This window comes from Coloeus monedula (assembly GCF_965178545.1).
Source record: "Coloeus monedula genome assembly, chromosome: 23".
Lineage (NCBI taxonomy): Eukaryota > Metazoa > Chordata > Aves > Passeriformes > Corvidae > Coloeus > Coloeus monedula.
In genome coordinates this window covers 730,946-748,312 of record NC_138803.1, presented here as the reverse complement: position 1 = coordinate 748,312, position 17,367 = coordinate 730,946, and the positions used below count along the sequence as shown (strand labels likewise).

At 64.8% G+C, this 17,367-nt stretch overlaps 3 protein-coding genes across 4 annotated transcripts; 1 reads left to right on the top strand and 2 right to left on the bottom strand.

The window, feature by feature from the left end:
• Positions 1–554: 554 nt before the first annotated feature.
• LOC309581608 (uncharacterized protein) lies at positions 555–3,692 on the top strand. The gene is made up of 2 exons (XM_082296304.1): positions 555–1,182; positions 3,041–3,692. The coding sequence occupies exons 1-2, from the start codon at positions 711–713 to the stop codon at positions 3,565–3,567; spliced, it is 999 nt and encodes a 332-aa protein (XP_082152430.1). The 5' UTR covers positions 555–710; the 3' UTR covers positions 3,568–3,692.
• Positions 3,693–4,272: 580 nt separating this feature from the next.
• On the bottom strand, positions 4,273–8,456 carry SHISA4 (shisa family member 4). 2 transcript variants are annotated; one of them, XM_082295993.1, is made up of 5 exons: positions 8,168–8,456; positions 7,053–7,224; positions 5,737–5,930; positions 4,748–4,930; positions 4,273–4,661 (listed from the first exon to the last, which is right to left on the bottom strand). In XM_082295993.1, the coding sequence occupies exons 1-5, from the start codon at positions 8,238–8,240 to the stop codon at positions 4,615–4,617; spliced, it is 669 nt and encodes a 222-aa protein (XP_082152119.1). In that variant the 5' UTR covers positions 8,241–8,456; the 3' UTR covers positions 4,273–4,614. The 2 variants fall into 2 exon arrangements, with proteins under 2 accessions (XP_082152119.1, XP_082152120.1); XM_082295994.1 differs by having other exon boundaries at positions 5,797–5,930.
• A 983-nt stretch (positions 8,457–9,439) lies between these two features.
• Positions 9,440–15,942, bottom strand: INAVA (innate immunity activator; the record flags this gene model as incomplete). Its single annotated transcript, XM_082296207.1, has 8 exons — positions 9,440–9,532; positions 10,717–11,284; positions 12,166–12,559; positions 12,900–12,953; positions 14,030–14,234; positions 14,862–14,981; positions 15,060–15,184; positions 15,897–15,942. 8 exons carry the CDS (start codon positions 15,940–15,942, stop codon positions 9,440–9,442), a joined length of 1,605 nt encoding a protein of 534 aa, XP_082152333.1.
• Positions 15,943–17,367: the final 1,425 nt, after the last annotated feature.

Sequence of the window (17,367 nt, the reverse complement as noted above, 5' to 3'; positions counted from 1 at the left end):
ACTGCTCTCCCCCCTGGCACCACGGGGCCGGGGCCGGTTTGGGGGTGCAGCAGCTCCCGGGCGTCCCCTGGGAGGCTCCCCCTGTCCCGGGTCACCCACGTGCGTGGTTGAGAGGCGGCTCCCGGTACCAGCGAAACGCCGTTTTTGGGGGCATTTCCGCAGCCGCGCAGCGCCGTGGGCCCAGCGGGAGGAGTGGTATCGGTACCGGGGGGTCCCCACGCCCCTTGCCCCCACTCTCCTGCCCCTTGGGTCGGCCCTCGCTAAGGCGGGACCTCAACCGGGCACCGCGGGGCCATTGGGACTTCCCACACCGAGCATCCGGCCGGCCGCGGGGTGGGAGCACCGGGGCATCACCCAAACATCGGCGGTGTCCCCTAAACCCACGGGGGCGGGGCGGAGCGGGGCAGCGCAGCTCCCGGGGGGGGGGGCCGGGGGCCGGCAGGGGGCGCCCTTAGCGCACCGGGGCCGCCGGTAACGAACCGGGGGCGGAGCGGCGCGCGGCGGGGCCGGTAGGGGGCGCGCTGCAGCCCCGGCCCGTCCGCTCCGTCCCGGCCCCGGCCCCGGCCCCGGCAGCGGCAGCGCCCGACGGGGGCTATCGGGGGCGTCTGGCCCCGCTCCCCCCGCTCCGCACCGGGGAACCGGCGCAGGGCACGGGGCCGCGGCGATGGACGGCGGGGCGGCGGCATGAGGCGGCGGCGGCGGCGGGGAGCATGGCGGCGGCGGGCGGCGGCGGCGGGGCGCGGCGGGGGCTGCTGAAGCGGAAGCCGAACTTCACGCTGCAGGAGCTGGAGGTGCTGATGAGCGAAGTGCTCCGGTACGAGCCGCTGCTGTTCGGCGCCGCCGCCGGTACCGTGAACGCGTACGAGAAGCAGAAGATCTGGTGGCGGATCACGCACAAGGTGAACGCCGCCGGCCGCCACCAGCGCGACATCGGCGAGGTGAAGAACCGCTGGCGGGGGCTGCGCCGCCGCGCCGGGGACAAGATCAGCCGGCACCGGCTGGAGCGGCAGGGCCCGGCCGGCAGGGCCGCCGCCAGGAACGGGAGCACCGGGAATAACGGCAGCAGCGGGAACGGCGCGGCCGAGCCCGGCCCAGGGCCCGCCCCCGCGCCCGGCTGGGGACCTCGCGGCGCCGCCGGAACCGACCCTCCGGTGCGCAGCGCCGAGGGGTCTGCACAGCACGGTGAGTGCGCGGGGACGGGGCACGGACACGGAGAGGCTGGGGCCGGGACGGAGGAGTGGAGAGACGGACATGGAGGACCGGGACTGGGACTGGGACAGGGGAGAACGGGGCAGGGTCACGGGAATGCTGGGAGCGGGATGCGGGAGGACCGGCACACAGACACAGGCACTGGGACTGGGACAGGTGTATGGTGGGACAGGGACATGGAGGACCAGGACACAGACATGGGAGACCAGGGCAGGGACTTGCTGGGGGGACCGGGATGGGACATGGGGGACCGAAAAGGGGCCACGGATGAGCTGGAATGGGACAAGGAGAAATGGGATCAGGAAGTGGGGGCAAGCGACAGGTACATGAGGACACTGGGACCGGGACAGATGCATGGAGGGACAGGGTCACGAGGGACAAGGACCAGGACATGTGGGACCAGGACATGGACATGGGAAACCAGGACACAGACACAGGGCCACTGAGATTAGGAGAGGATTGGGAGGAACGGGGACACAGGGGACCAGGACTAGGATGTGAGGGGATCAGGATACAGGAGACCAGGACAGTGACATGGGGATACTGCGACCAGGATGTGGGGGTCCAGGACACAGACATGGGGGACTGGGTCTGGGATGCAAGAGAACTGAGACTGAAACAGGTCGCTGGGACCAGGACAGGTGCATGCAGGGACACAGGAGACCAGGACCAGGGTGGGGGGGATCAGGAAAGGGACACAGCCAGACCCGGACACAGGGGCAGGTGCATGGAGAGATGGGGATGGGGACTAGGGGGACCTGGACCAGCACCTGGGGAACCAGGACACAGGGCATCAGGACAGGAACATGGGGAACTGGAACAGGGACACAGAGGCACTGGGACCAGTACAGGGACATGGTGTAACCAGGACACGGACCTGGACTGAGAGCAGGGGACCAGGACCAAGAAACTGGTCAGGTTTCAGGAAAAGGACAGGTGTGTAGAGGGACCAGGACAGAGACATGGGAGATTAAGGCCAGAACAGGGACACTGGGATCATGCCGTGGGGGACTGGGACACGGATACAGGGGACAATGGCAGGGACATGGAGGATGGGGACAGGGACATGAGGGATTATGGGGGCACTAGGCCTGGGAGAGGTACATGGAAGGATTGGGACACAGATCCAGGGAAACAGGGCAGGGATGTGAGAGGACTAGAACAGACACAGACATGAGGGGACTGGGACCAAGATGTGGGAAATACCAGGACTAGGACACTGGGACCGGTACAGGTGCATGGAGGGACTGGGGCAGGAACAGTGGGGCAGGGTCACAGGTGACAGGGATGTGGGAGGACCAGGACAGGGACATAGAAGACACAGAGAATAACAGGGGCACCTGGACCAGGACAGAAGGGTACCAGGATCAGGACAAGGATATGGGTGACTGGGATTAGGACAGGGTCAAAAGGCAGGCAGTACTGGGACTGGACAGGGATAAGAAGGGGCTGGGAACAGGGCAAAGACATGGTGGGTTTGGGACAGTGACATGGGGCAGGACCAGGACAGAGACAAGGAACATGTGGATACTGGGACAAGAACAGGGATGTGGGGGTACCAGGACCATGCAGGCACATGGGGACACCACATTCAGGACAGGGATATGGGAGTACTGGGACCAGGAGAGGGACAAGGGACACGGGATAGAGTTGAACCACCATGAGGGACACAGGACTAGGGAGATATGTATAGATGGAACCAGGACTGGGGGAAGGAGAGGGCATGTGGGAGCACAGGGATGGAGACAAGAGGGTCTGTCACTTGGTCCGTGGGGCACTGGAGACACTGGAGATCCCTGCAGCTGCCCTGTGCTCCCCGTCCTTCCCACAGGTGTCAAGGAGGAGCCGGTGAAGGAGGAGCCGGTGGAGGTGAAGACTGAGCCCTTCCACGGCCCCGACGGCATTCCCGGCCGCGGCTCAGAGCGCCGGCTGCCCCGCACTGGCATCTGCCCGCCCAGGGAGCTGTGCGAGGGCTGGAGCCGGAGCCCCCCGCGCCCCGCAGCCCCCGAACTCTCCCTCGGCGACCTAGGCGGGCAGCAGGAGCCGCTGGGCTCCGACTTCCCGAGCCTGCTATTGGAGCAGGAGGCCGAGCAGCTCAGTCACTGCGGCGCGGGAGAGGCGGGGCCCCCTGGGGCAGCGGGGCTGGACGGGACCCCCGAGTGCCCCCAGCTCAGCCTCGTGCAGTCCAGTGAGCGGCTGGTGCAGGAGATGCGGGCGTTCCGCCGGGAATACGCCGAGAGCCGTCGGGAGACCACGGCGGTGCTGCGCAGCATCGCCCAGGCCCTGGGCACGCTCAGCCGCAGCCTGGCCGAAATCCGTGACCTCTACCTCCGGGAGCGGGGGGTCCCCAGATCCTGAGCCCCCCACGCAGCTGGCTGTGTACACACACCCCCACCCCTCCCCCCAGCACCCACCTCGCTGTTTTTATTATTATTTTTATTATTATTTCTTTTCCTCTCCATCCCACTTCAATAAAACTTGGAGCTGCACCCCCTCAGCTCCCCCCACCCCGGGCTCCTCAGAGGGGTTTGGGGGGTGATAGGACGCAAGGGCCTGGGAGATGGGACAGGAGTTTGTCCCTCCAGGCAGGTCTGCCTGGCTGTGCTCCTGGACTGATGGACTCTGGTCCCAAATTTAGCCACTGACGGTGGGGGGGATGAATCCCACCAGGAACAACCATCGGGGTGACACCACCCACCCACCCTCCCCCATTTATTCCTGTCCAGGGGAGGGAGCGTGGATAGAAGAATCGTCCCTGCACCCACAGTCCCCATCCCAGCGCTGAATTTGCTGTTTTCTCACCCAGAAGATGTCCAAGGGTGGTTTCACGCCCCCATTTTGAGTGAGAGGGGCTGGGTAGGCTGCAGCACTCCGGGCTGGCTCATCCAAGCGGCTGATTTGGTAGGAACGACCCATCCCAACACAATTTTGGGATGGAGAACTCTCGGGAGCAGAAGGAGCAGGGCGGAATTCATGTTCCCCCATCTTAAAGCTGGCGGGAAGGGGTTGGAGGTGTTGCCCTCCCCTTCTTTCCCCATTACAGAGTCACCGAGACGACACCAGGGTGTGGGCACAAGACGTGGTTTAATGCCTACCCCGGGGGTGAATCCTGAAGTGTGCGTGCAGGGTGACAGCGGTGCACGGCCCTCGGGGGACCCCCCTGGGGACCCTGCCGCGGGTGCTCGGGGCTGCTGGCACCCAGAGCCGCAGGGGTAGGCACCCACAAAGGGCCCAGTGTGCGGCACAAGGGACGCCCTGTTCTGCTGGCACCGGATCACCCCAGGATGGCCGAGAAGAGCCCGATCCAGCCCCGGCTGGGGCACCCCTCCAGCGGCAGGGGGGGTCCCGGGGGTCCCCAGCCCGGCCCCGCTGGCCGGCAGTGGGTGCGGGGGTCCCGGCGGGGGCCTATGCTCCGGGGTAGCTGGGCTGTGCCGGGGTGTAGGGCGGTGGTGCTGCGGGGGGAGCAGAGGGGGTGTCACCGGGCCACCGGGCCCCCCCCGGGAATAGGGAGGGACCCCGTTCCCCCCGCGGTGCTCACCTGTGGGGTTGTAGGCAGGGGGGCCGGAGGGGTACATGGGGTACTGGACGGCAGGGCTGGGCGAGGGGTACATGGCCATGGGGGCGAAGCCAGGCTGGGGAGGCATAGGGCCGGCTTTGGGGTCCATGGGGAAGGGAGCTGGAGGAGCTGCGGGGGGGTAGCTGCACAAGGGGATTTCCGGGCCTGCGGGAGAGATTGGGGAGGTCTGCGGCACCCCGGCACTGGGACAGGGATGGTGCCTCGGGGTGGTGGGCACCAGGGTAGTATCAGCAGCCCCCAATCCAGTGCCCAATTTTCCCCCCACATCCCTTCAGGTCCCACCACCTCACCACCCCACAACCTCTCCACCCTGTACCTCAGGACCCCTCCTGTTCTCCCCATCCGTGTACCCCATGCCGCCTCCTACACCTCCATCCCTGAAGTCCACCCCCCCACCCTCCCGCCCCCCCCGCATTCCAACAGCCCCCCTTCTCCTTGCCTCCCCCACCCCCCCCCCACGCACTTACAGGACTCTTCTGCTCCCCCTCATCCCTCCAGCTTCCACCCTGCACCACAACCCCGCCGCACCTCTCCAGCCCCCCGCCGACCCCTTCAGCCCGTACCTACAGGATCCTGCACACCCCCATCCCTGCAGCTCCCCCCTTCCACCCCCAGGCCTCTCTGCATTCCTCGAGGCCCCCTCAATATCCCACCACCCTGTACCTCAGGAACCCTCCTGCACTCCCCCCCATCCCTGCTGCCCAACCCCCACACTCGGATCCCCCCCTGCATCCCTCCGGATCCCCCCTCCTTGCCTCTTCCCGAAGCCCTCCACTCTACCTACAGGACCCTCCTGCACCTCCCATCCCTGTAGCCCACAGTTCCCACAGGCATCCATCCAGGCTCCCCCAGTCACTCATCCTGTACCTACAGCACCCCCCATCTGTGCATCCCCCATCCCTGCACCCTCCCATTCCCCCAGGTCCCCTCAACCCCCGCACCCCCTTTACCTACAGGACCCTCCTGCACCCCCTTCTCCTGCACCCCTGTCCCTGCCCCCAGCCCCGCACCTTGCAGGGGGGTGGGGGGGTGCCGCCGGCGCTGGTACAAGTAGCAGCAGGAGCACATGAAGCAGCAGACGATGGTGGTGACGATGGCGATGAAAAGCACCACGGCTGAGGCGATGCCCGCGATGGTCTTGGGGCTGTGGGACCCCCGGGCGTGGGGAGCAGGGCCTGGGGGGCATCCGGGGCACACACCCCCGGCCAGCACCCACTGATACTGTCCACTGCCCAGTGCCCAGCACCCAGTGGCACTGTCCAGTACCACTGCCCAGCACCCAGTGTGACGCTGCCCAGTGCCCAGTACCAATGCCCAGTGACACTGTCCAGAACCGCTACCAGCACCCAGTACCAGTGACCACTGCCCAGCACCCAGTAGCATTGCCCACCCAGTAGCAGTGCCCAGTACCCAGTTCCAGTGCCCTGTACGAGTGCCCACTGCCCAGTGACCAGCATCCAGTAGCAGTAACCAGTGCCCAACACCAGCACCGCTGCCCAGCACCCAGTGCAAATTCTCAGTACCAGCGTCCAGCACCCAGTGCCAACCCCCAGTACCAGTGACCAGTCCACGGCATCCATCCCCCTCAATGTGCAGTGCCCAGTACCAGTGTCCAGCACCCAGAACCCAATACCAGCCCCCAGTACCAGTACCCAGTGCACAGCACCCAGTAGCAGTGCTCAGCACTCACTGCAAAGCACCAATGCCCAGTACCAGTGCCCAGGGCCCAACAACCCAGTACCAGTATCCAAAACCCAGCACCACTGCCCAGTGCCCAGTACCCAGTGTCAGTATCCAGCACCCAGAGCCAATAGCCCGGCAACCCAGCAGCACTGCCAGCACCCAGTACCACTCCCAGTGCCCAGAACCAGTGCACAGCACCCACATTCAGCGTCCAATAACAGAGCCCAGTGCCCAACACCCGGTGCCCCTGCCAAGTACCAGTGCAGAGCACCCAGCATCCAGCACCCGGTGCCACTGCTCAGTACCAGTGTCCAACACCCAGTACCACTGGCCAGCATCCAGAACCAGTGCCTAGTACCCAATACCAGTGCACAGCCCCCAGAATCCAGCACCCAATGCCCAATACCCAGTACAAGGGCCCAGATAACACTGCCCAGCACCCAATACCAGTGCCCAGCACCCAGCACCTCTGCCCAATGCACAGCACACAATGACCAGCACCCAGTACTAATGCCCAGCACTCAGTCCCAGCACCCAGCCCGCCCAGGGGAGCCCCCAGCCCCATCAGCCCTGGCTGTGGCACCTGAAGGCAAGGCAGTGGCGCTGCTGGCGCTCGGTGAGCAGGCGCAGAGGGTCTCGGCAGCAGTACCGCTGGTGGCACGTGCCACAGCAGAAGGTGAAGAACTCGCAGTCGAAGCCAGGGTGCCATGACCCGTTTCTGTCCACGTACCACAGGCAGTCCTCGCCCCCGGCCACTGTGGACAGCCACCCATCACCAGGGCCTTGGGGCACCTGGCCATCACCACCCTTGGGAGCATCGGCAGCACCCCATGCCCTCCATCCCCCACATGAGCACAGCCTGTACCCCACTGTGTCCTATTCCCTCGTCCTGGTCCATCCTGCCCCATGGACTCCCCAAACCCCCGCTCTGCCCCATCCTGCCCCATATCCCTTAAAACCCTGCTCGATCCTGCACCTATGGACCCCCACACCCTACTCCATCCAACCCTACACCCTTGCAGACCCCCCTGCAGCTTCTGCTGGAGCCCTCCAGGATGTGCCCCCCACACCCTTGCAGACCCAGCTCCCCGACCCCTCCAGATTCCCCCAGATCCGCCCAGCTTCCCCCCTTCCGCGTGTTCCAGTGGCACTTCCCGCTCTATTTCTGGCCGGTGCCACCTGTCTTCCCAGAAATAGCCGCGGGCCGAGGCCCGGGGGCGGCCGGAGGCGCGGGGGCAGCGTGCCGGGAGCCACGGAGATGGGCTTTGCGGGGGTCTCACACGGCATTCACACCCCCCAAAATGGGACCACGGCAGCTCGGGGGCAAGTGGGGAAACTGAGGCACGGGGTTCGTGCGTGGGAAGCCCCCAGATTCCCCGGGGCTGGACATCCCGGCTCGGTCAGCCACCGTCTCCCTGCCTGCTGTTCCCGGGGGTCAGCGGCTGCCGGGGACACCCCGAAACCAGCAAATGGGAGGTGGGTTTGGGGGGGGGCGGGGGGCGGACAGAGTGCCCAGGGGGACACTTCGGTGCAAGCAACCCCCGGTCAAAGGGGCACTGTGTGGCACGACTCACAGTGACGGCTGGCGGCACCGAGTCCCACCCAGCGGGACCCCCGTGTCACGGGCGGTGGCACCGTGTTCAGGCGCAGGGTGGCACCGGATCCCCCGGCCCTCCCCGCTCCCCGTATGTCTCTTACCCATCGAGGCGGCCACGGCCACCAGCAGGGTCCCGGCCAGGGGCCAGCCGCTCCCGGGGCCGCCGGGCCCCATCCCGGGGCCGGGCCCGGTGTCCCCGCTCAGCGCTGCCCGGGACAGGGGCGGCGGCTGCGCGGCGGCGCCGGGACCGGAGCCGCTTCCGGGACCTGTGCCGCCCGGTGCCGGTGCCGCGGTGCCGCTCCCTCTGCCGGCGTCTCCCGGTGCCGGAGCGGGGCCGCCGCAGGCCCGCAGTGACGCCGCAGCCCGGCGGCGCTCGGTTGCTGCCCGGTGTCCCCCCCTGTCCCGCCCCCCCCGACGCCGCCTCCCGCCGCAGCCACCGGCCCCCGCCCGCCCCCACCGGGAGGAGCGGCACTGGCAGGGCCGGCCGGGGATGCGGGGACTGGAGTGGCCTCGCTGGCACTGCCCCCCCGGCACCCGTTATTTCCCCTCTTCCTGCACCCCATCCTTTTGCTCGTCCTTGCACTGCTCCCCCGCACCCCATCCCCTACATCAAATCCCTTCCCTACCCCCTGCTCCCCAGCATTTCCCCTCTCAGCACCCCTTCTCCCACCTCATCCCGCCCCTGCACTCCTTATTTCCCTCCCCTGTACCCCATCCCTCCCCTGCACCCCATCACTTTGGTTCACAACACCCTTTCTCCAACCCCATCCTTTCCCTGAACACCTTATTTGCCCTCCCCCCCGCACCCCATCCCTTCACCCATCCTTGCACCCCTCCCCTGCACCCTTCCTTTCCACCCTCCTGCACCCCAGCCCTGCACCACTCACCTCCATTCCATCCTTCCCTTCTACTCCTTGCCCCTTTCCCAGCCCGGGTCACTGGGATCCATAGCTGGATCTGGGGCACCCTCTTGGCACTGGGGTCACCCCATTACTGCCCCAAGCACAGCCAGACCCCAAATCCACAGAGTCTCATCCTGGCAATGCCAGCTGGACCCAGGGATGGGGGACCTCAGAGGGGGCACGGAGGTGACACATCCTGAGGGTGACGTATCCCAAAAAGCACCTTTATTAGAGACCAGAACCTCAAATTCAGGATCGTGGTGACACCAAGGTCACCGCAAGCATCGGGGTCACAGTGTCCCTATCAGCATCGCAGTGCCAGTGAGGGAACACAGGGTGGGGGCCAGCCCCTGCCACCCTGCCGTGGCTCCCGCCCGTGCCCCCACGCCGGGGTGGGGAGGCGTGAGACATCCCCGCCGTGCCTGGGCCAGCCAGGATGTGCCCCCTGCCCCAGGGTGGGGGTGTGGGCACTCACACTTGTGTGACGATCTCACCGTTCTCGGGCACGTAGACCTGCACAGGCACGCCGGCTGCTGAGCGTCGCAGCACCTGCACCGGGGGGCCCTGGCGGGACAAAGACCCTGTGGGTGTTGGCCCCCACCCTGTTTGGGCGCACCCCCGGGGGCACATCCCGGTACCGGCGTTGAGCTGGGGCAGTTGAGGGGGCATGGCTGCAGGTCCCCACTTGCCCAGCATTTGTCCCGGCAAGACCCCCAGGAGGAGAGAGGAAGCTGGCCCCTTCAGTGTCTGCAGGGACCCTTCCCTGCTCAAGGCCACCCCAGTGCTGCCCCAGGGACCCACATGAATCCTGCTTGTGGCAAACTGGGTGTGACAGGAGGGACTCACATGGGTCCTGCCCTAGGGACCCCCTTGAAGTCCTGATCCTTCCCATGGGACTCTTGTGAGACCCCAATCTTGCTCTAGTAACCCCCTTAAGGTCCTGGTCTTTCCCATGGGACCCCAGTTCTGCCACAGGAACCCCCACAGGGTCCTGGCCTTGCCCTTGGGACCTTCAACAGAAAGTAGGGACCTACCCCAGCCCTGCTCCAGAGAGCCCCGTAAGGTCCTGACAGACTCACATGGGACCCCAGTCCTGCCCCAGGGGTCCTGGTTCTGCCCCTGGGACCCAGATGGGACTCCAAACCTGCCCATGGGACCCTTAGCAGGTCCTCATACTGCCCTGAAGGACCTTAAAGGACCTTATTTCTGTTTCCAAGACCCTCACAAGACCCTGGTCCTGGCCACTGAACCTCCTCAGGAACCCAGTTCTGCCCCAGAGACTTCTCTGGGACCTGAATTCTTCCCCTGCGATTCCCTCAGGACCCTAATCTTCCCATGAGGACCCACTCAGGATCGTGGTCCTGCCCCAGGGACCATCAGGGACCCTCCAGACTCAACCTATGGGACCTTGGACCTGCTCAGAGGACCCTTAGAGGGTCCCAATCTTGCCCCAAAGGATCTTAAAGGACCTTGATCGTCTCCTTGGGATCCTCCTGAGACCATGGTCCTGCCCCAGGGTCCCTTCTGGGATCCCAGTCCTGCCCCAACAACCCTCACAGGACCCCATGGACCCCCTCAGGGCTTCACTCCTGCTCCAGAAATCCTCATGGAACCCCACCAGAGCCACATGTCCCTACACTACTCACTCAGGGTGACAACTCATGTCACCTGCAGGACAGCACCAAGGGGGTCTCCCTTCTCCCACATGACCACTCCCATCCAAACCCCAGCCAGACACCGTGTCCTACCTGAACCAGTGACAGGACTCCACGAGCAATGGGCCCCTCCCTAGTGGTCCCACCATGGGGTCTCCGGAAAGCTCCTTGCCGGTCAAGGGAGTGGGGCCGGGCACCCCTCAGCTGGGCACGTTGGTGCCACGACTTGAGCTCCTCAGTGACGGCAGCCTTGGAGAGCCCCCGGGCCCCAGCGGGCGCGTAGTCCTTGAGCGAGGGCGTGCGCACAATGCGGCTGCGGGAGGGCACCAGGCGCTGGTACCGCAGCGGGGCCAGATCCTGCTCGTACAGGAAAGTCGGGGGGCCAGCGGGCGGCAGGAACTGGAGGGCAGCTCGCGGGTGGTAACCAGGCTCAGTAAGGGGCAGCGGAACTGCAAAGGACACGTCAGGGCTACTGCTGCCCGGGGAGGTGGCGTGGGAGATGCTGGAGAGGTCGGAGATGCTGTCATCGGAGCCAGAGCGGCACGCGGGGCCGGGGCTCAGGATGCAGGAGGTGGGCACGGTGACCGTGTAGTAGGTGGGGCGCCGGCGGGGTGCGACGCTGCGGCCCCGCGGCTCGGCTGGCTGCCAGCACGGGTCCACCCTGCAGGCAAGACACTGTGGCTGTGGGAGGACCCTTCCCCTTGCCCCAAAGCCAGGGCGAGCCCTGGGAAAGGTGCGCCCATGGGTGTGGGGTGCAGCCACCTAGTGGGGAGACATCCAGCCTCCTCCCATGGGATTAGCTCCAGTTTCCCGGGGGGGCAGTCTCCAGCCTCCTCCCAAGGGATTAGTTCATCCTCCCCATGGGGCTGACCTCCATCATCTCCATAGGGTTACTTCCATCCTCTCCATGGAATTATCTCCAACCTCCTCCCAATGGATTTCTGTCCATCCTCCCCACAGGGTTTTCTCCCACATCCCCCCCACAGGATTATCTTCATCCTGGCTCTGGGATTATCTCCATCCTCCCCGATAATATTGTCTCCATCCTCCCCATGACTCAGCTCCACCATCTCCATGGGGTTAGATCCATCCCCTCCCTATGGGATTATATCTGTCCTCCCCATAAGATTTTCTCCATCCTCCCCATACAGTTAGGTCCACCCTTCCCTTGGTGTTCTCTCCATTATCCTCTCCATGGGATTATCTCCATCCTCCTCCCCATGGCTTTAGCACCATCATCTCCACGAGGTTCTCTTCATCCTCTTCCACAGGATTACTTCCATCCTCCTTCCCACAGGGTTAGCTCCAGGGTTACTCCCATCCTCTTTCCCACAGGGTTAGCTCCATCTTACCCCCAGTGGGACTGTCTCCATCCTTCCTATGGGATTATTTCCAACATCCTCCCCATGAGGTGAGCTCCATCATTTTCACAGGATTATTTCCATCCTCCTTCCCATGGATTGAGCTCCATCGTCCACATGGGATTATCTCCATCCTCCCTTGCAGGAACCCTTGCCTATCCTCCCCCTGCTCAGGACATACCTCAGGGACTGGGTCTGTGCCCGCCGTCCTGATGGCTCTGGGGTGCTGGGAGCGCTGGAACCCGCCTGCCGGCACAGCACCAGGGTCCGGATGGGGATGAACCGGTAGGGAGGGTCCCCTGTCCTGGATGCTGGGGAGCCTGTGGGGTCAGGGCTGCCGGGGGCCAAGGAGCTGGCGGGGGCAGCCATCAGGGACCCAAGATAGCACTGGGAGCTCTGGGTTTCCCCACCCTCAGGGTCCACACTGGGATTTTTGGCCCTCTCATAGGGTCTGTCCAGGCTGGTCTCCTGCCAGGGAGTGGGGGGGGCCGTCAGAAGCCCTGACTCCTCCTTGGCGGGGTCCTTTGGAGATGGGGACCTCTGTGGGGTGGCAGGTCCTGGTGGCCGTGTGTCCTCTGTAGGAGAGATGGAGGGTTGGGATGGAGGGGACACAAAGAGAGGGTTGGGATGGAGGGAACAGGTGGATGGTTGGCATGGAGGGGACATGTGGAGGGTTGGGATGGAAGGGACACACAGGAGAATGGCACAGAGGGGACATGTGGGGGGTTGGAAGGGGCACACAGGAATGGCATAGAGGGAACACATGGCAGTGGAGTGGGATGGAGGGGAGCTGTGTGGGTTGGGATGGAGAGGACACAGGGAGAGTTGGAATAGAGGGGACACAGGAAGGGTTGGAATGGAGGGAACATACAAGGGGTACCCTGGTGTCCCCCCTGCTCCCAACAGCCCCCTCACCCTCCTCCAGCAGGCCGGCGTCAGACATGGAGCTCTCGTCGGAGGCACTGAGCTCTGTGGGGCAGGGCCCTGTCAGAACAGAGCCGGGGCCGCCTCCGGGTGCCAAAGCGCTCCCACGGCCCCGCCACCACCCAGCGCATCCCCGCGGGCCTCCGCTCCCCTCTCCCACGCTGCCTGTCCCAACATGCCCCAGGATGGCGGCGGTACCGGCCAGGCCGGCTCTACCAAGCCACGTGCAGTTCCCAGCCTGCCTGGGATGGGCAGGCTGGGGGTACCAGCAGGGAAAGAGCTGCCACTGCTGCTGTGGCCCTGGTCCTTGGAGGGGACGGGGACGGAGAGAATGGGGACAGCCTTGGATGGCCGCCACTGGGATGGGGACATGGCAGCTGGGCCACATCCTGCCCCACTTTGGGTGCACGTGCTGAGGATGGGTGATCAGGGAGAGTTATGGGGTGCAAGCGGCAAGGGTGAAGTATTGGGGTGCATTCAGGGGAGTGCAATGAATGGAGGTGAAGTACTGGGGTGGATTCACTGGGTACCGCTGGGGATGGTTTATCGGGGTGCATGCACTAGGGATGGAGTTCTGGGGTGCATGAAGGGGGTACATACGCAAGGGCTGGTGTGTTGGGGTGCATGCACTGGGGACAAAGTTTTGGGGCGCACTCACGAGGGTACAACCACCAGAGATGAAGTATTGGGGTACCTTCAACAGGGTGCATTGACAGTGAGAGCGTACTGAGGTGCATGTACCAGGGACGGCCTTCCAGAGGGCATCCAAGGGGTGCATTCAGCAGGGATAGGGAACTGGGGTGCATTCACCAGGGATGGTATGTTGGGGGCATTTGGGGGGGTGCATTCATTGGGGGTGTAGAACTGGGTTGTATTCACACGGGATGGAAGGTTGGGGTGCATCCAGGGAGGTGCATTCACCAGGCATTGTGGATGGCATATTGGGGCGCATCCAGAGGGGTGCATGCACTTGGGATGAAGGACTGGGCTGCATCCAGTGGGGTGCACAGGGAATGTGGAATTCAGGTGCATTCCCCAGGGACACCCAACCAAGCAGCACCCCATTCTGCCTCCCTGCCCTCCAGCATCCCCCCACCAGCTGGGGGGCTCGGGGGGCTCACCCTCGGCAGTGCTTGTGTCCCGCTGCCCTGCCAGGAGCCGCCGCTGGATCAGGACCTGCTCCAGGTCCCGCAGCTTCTGCTCCTCCCGGAGCGCCGCCGTCTGCCGCCTCTTCCGCACCCGCCGGCCGATGTTCTCCTCATGGCAGAGCCGGCGGGAGGCCTCAGCAATCTGCAGCTGCAGTGCCCGCTCCCGTTCCAGAGGGTCCTGGGGGCGGGGGACATGCTCAGAACCACACCTCGACACCCCAAGCCACCCATTGTGCTTAACACTCCAACGCCACCCACAGCACTTGGGATCCCAACCCCTCCCAGCATCTCATCTGGAATCCCAACACCCAGCACCACTCTTGGATCCCAACACCACCCGTCATGCTCAAACCCCACCACTACCCATAACAGTTGGAACCCACCTCCTCCCATAATTCTGGCACCCTGATACCACTCATCACACCTGGTACCCCCCCTCCACCCATCACCTTGGCACCCCAACTCCACACATTATGTTTAGGACCCCATGACAACCCATCAACTCAACACCCCAACACCACCCATCATGCTTGGAACCCCACTTTGTCCCATCCCCTGGGGACCACAACACCAAACATCGCATTCAGAACCCAAACACCTCCCTTCACTGGGGCATCTCAGTCACCCAACACCATCCATCACGCTTGGAAGCACCCCCCTGTCCCTCCCACTTACAGCACTTGGCACCCAACCACCACCCATGGGATGGGGATGGTGACATTTCCAGGTGTCCCTCAGGCACCCAGGAGAGGGGAGGGGAGGGGATGGGGTCCCCACCATCTTTTCACCCCAGGGACCCCCTCACCACCCCACGCAGAACGACAATCTCATCCAGCTTGAAGGCAGCCCCAATCCTGCGCCGGACTTTGGGGGGCTTCTCGCCGGCTTTCAGGGGGTACTCGCGGGGCAGGGTCCCCGTCAGCTCCTGAGGACGGCACAGGGACACTGAGCACAGCCATGGCAGCATGTGAGGGCAGGCAAGGGGTCCTCGTGCCCTGCTCACCGCCTCCCGCAGGCACAGCCGCCGCAGCTCCTGGACGCAGCCGTCGAGCCGCGCCTCCAGCGCCTGCTGCTGCCGCCGCCCCGCCTGCACCCGCTCCTTCGGCGGGGACACCGGGCTGTCGGGGCCTGGAACGGACACACGGATGTCTGGCGGGATGGGAGCACCCACGTACCATCCCCTGCCACCCCACAGCCTCCCTGCCTTCGTTTCCCTCCACCGCAAGGGGAGGAAAAAGCAGCCGTGACCCTCCTAGCAGCACCCATGGGTGCTCCAGCTGCCCCAAAGCAGCTGTGCCTCCCTTCCCCCCCGGCAGCACCCCTGGGTGTTCTGACTCCCCTGGGACACCGGTTTCCCCCACCCAGCAGCACCCATTGGTGTTCCAACCCCCCCAGGGTATCCAGAACCGCCCCCCGCACCCCCCAGCAGCACCCATGGGGGTCCTCCAATCCGCCAGGGTATGCATGAATTGCCCCAGCAGCACCATGGGCGCTCCAGCCCCCCCGGGACACGCGTGACGTCCCTGCTGGGGAAGGGGGGGGCACAGGTGGAAGGTTTCAGTCTGACTCAGCCATCCCAAGCCAAACCCGTCTGAGTCAAATCCTGTCCAGAGCACCCCCACCACACTGGGAGTGCCTCCCCAAACCCAGGGGAAGCCCCCATTCCTCTACCCCTTCATTTCCCCAAAGCTTTCCCCAAGCAGCTCTTGTGTGTCCCCAGAGTGTCCCCATGCACCCAAGTCCTCGGTTCTCTGCCTGGGAAGGAGGGGCACGTCTATCAGAGCACCCATGGGCGACAGGGGCACCCCAAACCTCCCTCACCCCCAACCCCCCTTCTCACCCGAGTGCAGCATGATCCCGCTGTCCGTGTCACTTGCCTCCCCCATGCCGCGCCGGGACCCTGCGGGCAACAGGGGGGACACAGCTCGTCCCCACGCCCCTAGCCGGGCTGCACCCATGGGTGCCCCCCACCCCGCACCCCCAAAACGCCTCATGTCACACCGGGTGTGCCGCGATGGCGCCAGCGGGGAGGCGAGGCTGTGTTTGCTTTGCCTTCTTGTAGGTCCTACCATAAATAAAGGGTGCGGACAACGCGGGGCGGGGGAAGGGTGACACTCTTGAAGGGCTCAAAGGTGGTCGGGGTGCGGCGGGGGGGCGCGGGGGCCCCTCCCTCCCGCCCCAGCTGGTTTCACTGCGCACCTCTGCCAGTTTTCCTTTCTTTTCCGTCTGGGCTGGCGGCAGATCCTGGGGTGGGAGCGACCGCCAGCCTGGGAAAAGGGGGTCCCCAGCACCCCAAGACCCCCAAACTCTTGGGGAGGGAGTGAAAGGGGGGCAGTGGGGCGGGGGGCAGGGGGTTCACACCCCTTTTCCAGCGCCGTCACCTCGCTGTGCCTCAGTTTCCCCAACCCGCTCCACGTCGCACTGGGCGGCCAGAGGCAGAGCAAACGTCCCGGGGGTCCCGACGGGGTGGGAGAATCCCTTACCTGGGCCCGCCGCCGCTGCCGGCTCTGCTGCGCCGGGGCACGGACGGGTCTGGGCTTGAGCGGAGGGAGGAGCGGGGGAAGCAACACCTGCCCCAGTCCCCGCCCCGCTCCGCTGCACCGCACGGCACGGAATGGAATGACACGGCACGGCACGGCACTGTGTGGCACGGAATGACACTGCATGGCACTGTATGGTATGGGGTGGGTGGCACGGGAACGTACAGTGTGGCGTGGCTCTTGGTGGCACGGCATGACATGGCATGGTGTGAGATGTTTTACCATGGTTTGGTTCATGTTGATATGATATGGCATGGTATGGTGTGGTTCAGCCTGGTACAGTGTGGCACAGCATGGCATAGAACTGTGTGGTGTGGGATGGAATTGTGGCCTGGCATGGAATGTCATGGCACGGTATAGATGTGTCACAGCATGGCCTGGCACAGTGCAGCATGGGGTGCTGCAATTTGATGTGGTGTGGCACTGCAGCCTGGCACAGCCTCGTGTGGTGCTTATTGGAGGCTCCATCCTTAGTGCCATGTAGGCATGGGCCAAGCACAGGGACCACTGTCCCCATCCTTGCCCTGGCCATGCACAGCAGGACAGTGCCAGGATGGTGCCAAGGCTCTCCCAGGCCGTGACAAGATAATGCCACAGCCACTGTGGCCCCTCTGAGCTGGATTGAGGTGAGTTGGGCACATCCTGCATTGCTGCACCTGGCAGGGTGGGGAAGAGGCTCATCCTCGTGGGATGGGCTGGACAGGATGGGGTGAAAAGGCAGGGAACAGGCAGGGTGCAGGCAGGGGGATGCAGGGAGCAGTGTGGAGGGGG

Excerpts from the sequence above, each read along its gene's own strand:
- SHISA4 (XM_082295993.1), bottom strand. The coding sequence starts at position 8,240 with ATGGGGCCCGGCGGCCCCGGGAGCGGCTGGCCCCTGGCCGGGACCCTG. Across the intron at positions 5,931-7,052 it reads CGCCACTGCCTTGCCTTCAG|CCCCAAGACCATCGCGGGCA; the intron begins GTGCCACAGCCA and ends GGGGTCCCACAG. Across the intron at positions 4,662-4,747 it reads CCCTGCCTACAACCCCACAG|CACCACCGCCCTACACCCCG; the intron begins GTGAGCACCGCG and ends CTCCCCCCGCAG.
- LOC309581608 (XM_082296304.1), top strand. The coding sequence starts at position 711 with ATGGCGGCGGCGGGCGGCGGCGGCGGGGCGCGGCGGGGGCTGCTGAAG. Across the intron at positions 1,183-3,040 it reads CGAGGGGTCTGCACAGCACG|GTGTCAAGGAGGAGCCGGTG; the intron begins GTGAGTGCGCGG and ends TCCTTCCCACAG.